Source organism: Frankliniella occidentalis, unplaced genomic scaffold, assembly GCF_000697945.3.
Source record: "Frankliniella occidentalis isolate FOCC.00 unplaced genomic scaffold, Focc_3.1 Scaffold169, whole genome shotgun sequence".
In the NCBI taxonomy this organism is placed as follows: domain Eukaryota; kingdom Metazoa; phylum Arthropoda; class Insecta; order Thysanoptera; family Thripidae; genus Frankliniella; species Frankliniella occidentalis.
The window spans coordinates 665,542-673,994 of record NW_026267295.1 but is presented as its reverse complement, the minus strand read 5'-3'; the positions used below and the strand labels follow the sequence as shown (position 1 = coordinate 673,994).

Genomic DNA, 8,453 nt, shown 5'->3' with positions numbered 1-8,453 from the left:
ATTAAATGTAATTTGTTGAAGGTGTGATCAATAGAAGTGAATAGTCCTGTACCTGGAACGTGTCCATGGGAGGCAGGTCATAGGGAGCGGGGTTTGACCGGAACATCTGAGGTCCGGCCCACGAGATCTTGTGGTCGGCCTGTTGGGGCTGCTGGTTCTGCTGGTTGGGCATGCCCAGGAGCCAGTCCGCGCCCGTGACGGCGTCGCCGGCCATGGAGTGGTGCTTGAAGTGCCTCTCGGTCCCGATGGGTCTCGGCGGCGCCTTCATCGGCGCGCCGTCCCCAGCCGGCCCGTGGCCGTGCCCATGGCCGTGGCCGTGACCGTGACCGTGGTTGTGCCCGTGCCCATGCCCGTGGTTAGGTGAGGGCGGCGAGTTGCCGTTCTCCGCCATGGGCGGCATCATGTCCGACACAGAAGCAGAGGGATGGCTGAGCGACGCTCCCAGCGCCCCGCCCAGCACGTTGAAGTTGGAGGCCTCCGGTTGGTAGCCGTGTCCGCCGTGTCCGCCATGCCCGCCGTGGGGCATGAAGGGCCAGCGGTTGTGGGAGCTGCCAGGGCCGTGCGACGGCCCCGGCCCATGCCCAGGTCCGTGTCCAGGTCGCGGGGGGTGGAACTTGTTGGGGAGGGATCCGGGAGGGAGCATGTTGGGAGGGAGGTACGGGGGAGCGGACTGGAACATAGGAGGGTGGGGAGGGGGCTTGTTGGTGTGGTGCATGGCGCTAGAGAAGTCAGGCGCGCGCGGGTTCAGCCGCGACATGCTCACGGCCGTGTTGAGCAAGGCGTCCGTCATGCCCGGCACCATGCCCAACAGGTTGTCGGCGGCGTGAGAGTGCGCACCATACAGGCCTGAGCTGTCGTCTGGGAAAACGGGAACGGAACGGACACCAAAGTCAGAGGGGGCAAGATCTAACCTCTGGTTCTGGTTCTGGGGCTGGTTGGGGTTCAGCTGGGCCGGGCCGTGCTGCTGCTGCTGTTGCTGCTGCTGCTGCTGGTTCTGGGGCAAGCCCAGGCCGTCGACCATGCTATTCGGGCGCACGACCATGTTGTGGTTCAGGCCCGCCGAGGGCGGGATCTCCATGCTCATGGGCCGCATCATGTGGTTGTGCCCATGCGGGCCGTGATTGGGCCCGTGGCCCGGCGGAGGGATGCTGGTGTTGGGCGGAGGGCCCGGCGGCCCCTGGCCCTGAGGCCCCTGCTGGGACTGGTGGCCCGAGCCCTGCGGCGAGGGCGACATGGACGACTGCATGTCGACGGACGAGGTGCTGCGGCTAGGAGAGTGCTGCATGTCCGCCATGGAGGGCCTCTGCACGGCCAGCCCGCTGCCCAGTCCACTGCCGATGGGGTTGGGCGGCCCGTGCTGGCCATGCTGGTTGTGCTGGCCATGCTGGCCGTGTTGGCTGTGCTGACTGTGCTGCGGAGGCGTAGACTGTCGGTGCGGCAGGGGAATGTGCTGCCCGGGCGACGCCAGCGGCTGCTGGTTGTGCTGTTGGGCATCCTTGTTGGGCCGCTGTACGGCCAGGCCAGAGCCGAGGCCGCTGCCGGGCGAGTGCGCCATGTCCATGGGTCCGGAGCCGGGTTGAGGCCGGCTCACCGCCAGGCCGAGGTTCACGTCAGGGGGTTGGATTTCCAGTGAGGGCCGTATAATGGGCGACGGCTGGCTGTTCATGTTGGACTGCGAGGAGGGCGGGGGGCCCTGGCTGGTGTCCACAGACTGGTGGCCACCCGAGGGTCCCTGACGGCTGATGGCCAGCAGAGAGGGTGGCTTGACTGGCGAGGGCGCCGCGCTGTTGTGCGAGGGCGCGTCTCGGTGCTGGTGAGCCTCCACGCTTAGGGAGTTGCCCAGCGAGGGCGGCGAGCTGGCCGTGCTGCACGGCTTGGAGGACACCGGCGAGCACGTCGTGTTCTTGCGGTAGCCAGGAGCCTTCGATATGTCCGCCTGTGGCGGAGTGGAGTCCAGGTACTGTGCGGGCGTCATCGAGGAATTGGCTGAAGCTGAACCAGCTGCGGCCACGCTCGCGAAGTTCATCCCCTTTTGGTTTGAGTTGCCGTCGCTGTCCCGACTCCACATGGTCTTCGGGAAGGAAGAAAACAAAACAAACAAGTTAGGTGAGATCTCGGTTAAGGTTGAGATGCTTCTGCGTCCGCTGTAGATTGAGAGAGAAGCGCGACTACACTTACCTTGTCGGAATTGAATAAAGAGTAAGTCAGCGGTGTTGACGTCGTGCAAGTGGCGGGCTCTGCCTCACTGGACACTTGCGACAAGGAAGGCTGCGCCGGGCTGCTACTCCTGACTGTGGCCAGGGCCACAGAAGACGGGGTCACTGACGATGGTGTGCTCACGGAAGAGTGAGCAAGTGAACTCTTGTAATGCGACGTCATACTTGGAGGCGCTGAAGAGATGGGAGGAGGTCGGTGATGCTTCGGTGAGGGCACCGTAGACACCTTCAGGACAATATCATATAGAGATCCGTGTTAGAACATATTGTCTAGATAATAAATAAGCGATCGGAGATGACTGAAGAATAAATGGCATTAATACCAAAGGAGTGACTGGGGCAGTGGCCGGTGGCGCGGCCTGGGGCTGTCTGGTCTTGGGTGGTACAATACTCGCCAAGGGCATTGGCGGAGTAGGCACCCCAGACGGTTCGCTTAACTTGGCAGCAAACGTCTGAGTAGTCAGAGGAGCGTGTCCCTTGGACGCGTTGCGCCCGGAGGTCATAATCGCCGATGTGTACGACATGGTTGTCTTGGTGTTGGAGGCAGCAAGAATAGCTGCTCGTTTCTCAGCTGTAAAAGAAAGCGCAATCTGTTAAAAAAGGTCCCTTTCCTAGCTTGGCAGAGGAAGTTGTTTTCACACGACTCTCCCCTCTCCGCTACTTCACATTACCTGCAGCCACGAGTCGTGGTGCGGTACCGCGGGTCACTGGGGGAGAGTATGACGACATGAGCTTGCAAACAGCCGCCGACCGCAATGAAGGCAGCAGTGGAGGAGGCCCAGCTGCAATACCAAATGGTAAGTCACAACTTCCCTACCTCCGGCCGGTTGCTATGTTTAATTTATTTAACTCTTCACAAACAAGGAGAAAACTAAACAGCCTCGATGCAAGGGCTTGTCTGACCTTGTTCAGTGGTTGATTTGAAACTGACAACTTTAACTGCTATTTGACAGACAAGAAGAGAAAGAACCATCACCAAAGACTAAAGTAACAAACACTTACTTGGTGGAACAATTTTGGTCAAACTTGGCGTGGATCCTAACAGTGGAGTAGGAGCAACAGTGGGGATAGCAGCAGGCTTCAAGCCAACAGGAACAGCTGCAGGTTTCAACTTCAAAGTCTGTAAAATAAAATGTAATATGTTATGAAGACAGAATCAAAATTTAATGAATAAGGATACATTGAAAAATAAGAGGAGGGAAAACATACAGCAGGAACAGGTTTCTCCCATTGTCCGAGGGTTGTACCAGATTTAATAGGTTTAGGAAGCATTCCCATTATATCAACATCGGGGTCTTTAATAAGAGTAGCTATTAACATGTGAGCTTGACGGGTAGCATCAGCACAGCCCCTATTGAAAGAAAAAAAAATTAGTACGAATTCACAGCATGTAAAGACAAATACTTGCAAAATTGTGCTTACTTGATTGTGATGATTCTTTCTCCTTGCCCCTTGCACTGTTTTTCAACTTCAATTTGAGCTCCGGTTGCAGCGCGAATAGCATTGATATTGCTACCCCCCCGTCCAATGACACGACTGATGGCATTTAAAGGCACGGACACTTTCTTAGACCTGAAAATTCAGAAGCAATTTTAAAATTGAGTTTGTAATTAAACCCAAAACATGCTGACAGAATAGCAGATAAAGCTCTACTGAGAGATAGACCAATACTTTAGAAAATTTTGAAAGAACTGCACTATAAAAAGTTAATAAATAGAAGCAACAGATTTTAAATGACAGGAAATGGGACCACAGTAACAGGTCTTTGAAAAACGAAAACAAAGTACGCAATTGACACCAAAGCAAATTAATTGATGCAAATTTCACAACTATATCATGATCAAGAAAAATAAATCATGTTTTGAAAAAATTAATTCAGAGAGAAAACAGCAGAGCAAAAGCATACCCAACACATGCGATAAAATTGATTGGAACCATGATAGAATGAAAAAATAGGAAAGACAGGAAAGGAAAAACCCATTTGAAAAACGCCAAGATTACCAAAATGTAACACCCCCATATATGGAGCTCTTGCTCTTGGAGTATGTATGAGATAGATAAATAATTTAAGAAAAGAAAACGAAAGAATATATTCGAGAAACGCATGCTGTCTACATAGATATTAATACTTGACCCACCTGAAGTGGGAAGAGGAATTCTGTGGATAAGAGTTTGGAACCGAAGGCGAATATCTAGAAATTAAAATACCACAACAAATTAATGAACATCCAATGTGTGTGAGGCCACACACAGTAGACCGAACTGTAATTGATGACAACTGAAAGGAGGGAGAATCAAATTACGTGGGCTCATTAAAATTGCATCCCAATATCTAACACTCTAGGAAATGGAGAAAATTTGAAACAAAAACTCTTATCAGGAAATTTCAAAAGTGCCAATCCTTTCTCTAAAAAATTCAACCTGTAATCAACAGCCAGAGCTTCCATCACAAAGGACTCTCCCAAGTTCCCTCTAAAAAAAATTAATATTTGACTGGGTTTCATTTGATCAATGACAAACTAGATCCACACGGAATAGATTAGTATGCAAGGTAAAAAAGCAATTCAAATCCATTACATTCAAAATGAAACACACCTTCTCTAGTCAACAGTGATATAGAGAAAAATCACAACAGATAAACTGGGGAAAAAAGGATAAACCTTGTATCATGATCAAATAGAAAAATTTCCATGCACTAATGAACAATTGAAACTAGAATGATCATATTTGTTTGAAAATGCCTCCATTTCATTGTTAGCCTTCAAATGCAAACACATGATGCCCACTTGCAGATTAATAAGTAGGGGAAAATTCTCAAACACTTTTAACAGACTGCAAAATTGGCACAAACAGTATTTAACACTTACTTTCTTACAACTTCCTTCCACCCTTCATCTCGCTTTCCTCCTTGTTTTGGGCTGGTAGAAGAGGCAGCTTTGCCCACAGTTGTCGTCTCACTCTCATATCTTCCAGCATCACCGATATTGTATCTGATGGAAAAAACAAAAAATCAAATAAATGAAGACACAAAATACAGTAATGTTTTTAAAATGGTTTCAATTTCATTCACTAAACACTCACAATTGAGAAACTTTCTTTGCTTTAGAAACAGGCGTGTAAGTCTCATTTCCTGTAGCCTCAAAGTCTTCTCTATCAGCAGGATGCCGAGAAGTTGCTTCGAAGACCATGTGAGTAGGATTGGCAGGAACAGTTTTATTTTCAGATTTTAGCTTTCTATCTTGTCTTTCCTGAATGGTGGATCTTGAGGTAGCAGTTGTGGTAGTAGACGTAGAGGTAGATGAGGCAGTGGAAGGAATGGCAGTACGTCTATCAACAGGTCGCTCTTCTACAAACCTCGAATTTGAGGTTGTAGATTGAGTAACTCTGTTGTTGGTGGGTGTGCTTTCTGGAGGATTATTTTCTTTCTCAGATTTGAGATTAGAATTAAGATTACTTCTTCCATTTGTTTTCTTTTTCTTATCCTTTCGTCTGTCCTTAGCTTTCACATCACTAGAACTACATGAGCCTTGGCTATTGGCATCAATGCCACTGTCTCCTTCCTCTTTGTCAACTGTTTCAGTTACAGCAGCAACTCTGTCAGGTGATTCGGAGTCTGGTGCAGTGCAGTTTTCACTACCACTGAATTCTGAGAGAAAAAATGGAAACAAAATACATAAATACATAGAAGAACAAGTGTTAAATTTGAAACAAAATATGTGAGCATTAATATTCATGTTCAAAGACAAGTTATGTCAATATTAATCAACAGGGCAGGGTAATCTGTGCATAAAAGGACAGTGGAGGGAAACGCCATAGTACATTTCAATATTTTTCACACCATTTCTCAGGCCACAGTGGGTAACTTCAAAATGCCTTGAACAAGGGGCACTGAGGCTGACCTCTTGGCAAGTGATCCAAAAGGCCTCTAAATAATGTGACTTCAGATAAAAAGTAATGTTTGAATGAACAGTCACAAATCACTAATTACAGAATGAAATTTAACATATCCCAATGTGCCAAATTAACTGGTCCATTACGGTAGTCTGGAGCCTGATAACTATGGTTGGTATTGACTTTACATCTGACATAAAGCAGCCTTAAACTTAATATTTTTGGGAACAGCTATCACAATAATATAAAACCAATGAAAATCATGTGTTTTAGCTGTAATTTGTACACACCTCTTTCACTTTCTTCTCCTTTGTCCTCATTATCATCTTCATTGTCATTCTCATTGCAGTTACCCATTTGTTTACGCTTTTCTTGCTTCTTTTTCTTTTTGCGTTCTCTACGCCTTTGGGCTGCTAGGCGCTTGCTTTCTTCACGGGTTTTTTCCATGTCCAATTCTTCTAGCAAAATGCTTGCATTTTTGTTAGCTTTAGCAGCTTGCTGATCCTTGGCAGCACGAATTATCTTGACACAGTCTTGGCATTTGTCTAAGAGCTCTTTGTCATTGATGGTAGTGATATATCTTGTCATTTCCTGATCACTTGGGAATTGCAGAACATGATGCACCATCCACTTCACAACTTTAATGTGACCTTTGCGGAATGCAGCCATAAGACATGAAACCTAGCCAAAAAGAGAAAAGAGAAGGATTAATTCAGAGTTTATAACCAGTTGTAAGTAGAGATTTGTTTGAGAAAATAGAACAAAAACGCTGATAATTTACTTTCAGAAAGTAAAACAAAAGTAAGCACTCACCTTCCGATTATCTTGGGAGTCAATGTCTGCCCCAGCATTGAATAATAATTCAACAACATTGAGGTGACCTCCATTGGCAGCAAGCCAAAGAGGTGAGTTTCCTTTCTTGTTTTTAACTTCAACTTGAGCACCACGAGTGAGAAGGAGCTCCACAAAGCGACAGTGCCCCTTGTCAGCTGCAATGGTTAAGCCAGTATCCCTTGACGATGGTACAGGTGGAGCATTTACATCAGCTCCCTTATCAAGTAATACTCGACCAACTTCCACATAACCACCGCTAGCAGCTTCCATGAGGGGTGTCAAACCAGTCTGAAAAATGTCCAATAAGATATTCAACACAGAGGGTACATAATCAATTTTTAAAAAATCAGCATAAAATATACATACCTTTGCCCGATGTTCCACATTGGCCTTGCGGTCCAACAAAAGGCTAACAACTTCATGCCTTCCTTGAAAGCATGCAAGTGTAAGTGCTGTGTTGCGGTTTGTCTCTATTTGTGCGTTAATGTCGCTACCCATATCCAGGAGCAATTTAACAGCAGCTGTGTGACCATTCATAGCTGCTAACATTAGAGGTGAAATTCCCAGCTTGCTTCCTGTTCTCGAGTTAATTTCTGCTCCATGAGCTAAGAGGAGTTTGATAATGTTGACATAACCACCAGATGCTGCTAGAGACAATGGGGTATAGTCTGATACATTTCGATGCTCTTTGTTGGCTCCTCTTTGAAGGAGAAGGTCTACCACCTAAAATAACAACAATTATTTTAAAATATGTAAAAAAAATCAGTGAAAAGAGTAGAAGTACGTCATATTATACTAGCCTCATATCTGCCCCCAGAGCAGGCCAAGGACAGTGGGGTATCTTTAGTGCGTTCAGATTGGGCTTCAATGTCAGCTCCATGATCAAGGAGAATTTCAACAACTTTGTGATGGCCAGCAGTTGCAGCAAGAATGAGAGGAGTAAACCCTTTCTTGTCTCTGTGTTCTATTTAATAATAAAAAAACAAAACAAAAACAAAATGCAAAATGAGAGCAGGTGAAATAAAGAGCTATAAAAGATATAAAGTAAGATGGTGCGAAAAAGTATTACACTTACCAATGTCGGATCCACGATTGAGCAGTAACTCAACAAGTTCGTCGTGGCCACCAGCACAGGCAAGGGTTAAGGCAGTATCATGATTACTTTCTGTTTCACTGTCCACATTAAGGGACGAAACAGGAGCTTGGCCACAGGGTGTGGCATACTGTCCAGGAGCTGCAAAAAACAGAGAGTAAAATATTGAGGTGACAAACTGAGAATACATTTAGAGCAGTTATGAGGTAAAAGGCTAGTTTTTAGCCAGCATAATATAAATGCATTTCTTTTCCCTCTTGCAATTGGATGATGTCTATAACTTTCTGGTTTAGAAAAAAAAGGTGTTTGGGTTAGAATATTTAATTTCATGCTGATTAATACTATTTAAAGTTTCAGGAAATTAAAAAATATTCAGAGCATGCAAACACATTGAAAAGCAGTATTCTTTCCCTTCTTTT

General features: G+C 46.6%; 1 protein-coding gene across 10 annotated transcripts in view; it reads right to left on the bottom strand.

Moving 5' to 3' along the window:
• Positions 1 to 52: 52 nt before the first annotated feature.
• Positions 53 to 8,453, bottom strand: part of LOC113205025 (ankyrin repeat domain-containing protein 17) — a gene marked incomplete at its 3' end in the record, with an annotated part of 31,546 nt that continues 23,145 nt past the window's right edge. For 8 of the 10 annotated variants that reach the window (XM_052271689.1, XM_052271683.1, XM_052271682.1 and 5 more), the window contains 15 exon segments: positions 53 to 2,071; positions 2,179 to 2,442; positions 2,540 to 2,787; positions 2,888 to 2,998; positions 3,219 to 3,336; positions 3,426 to 3,567; positions 3,639 to 3,788; positions 4,355 to 4,408; positions 5,084 to 5,206; positions 5,298 to 5,862; positions 6,398 to 6,788; positions 6,921 to 7,229; positions 7,308 to 7,664; positions 7,742 to 7,905; positions 8,017 to 8,175. In XM_052271689.1, the coding sequence (XP_052127649.1) occupies positions 53 to 2,071; positions 2,179 to 2,442; positions 2,540 to 2,787; positions 2,888 to 2,998; positions 3,219 to 3,336; positions 3,426 to 3,567; positions 3,639 to 3,788; positions 4,355 to 4,408; positions 5,084 to 5,206; positions 5,298 to 5,862; positions 6,398 to 6,788; positions 6,921 to 7,229; positions 7,308 to 7,664; positions 7,742 to 7,905; positions 8,017 to 8,175 (5,174 nt within the window). 10 annotated transcript variants of the gene reach the window in all.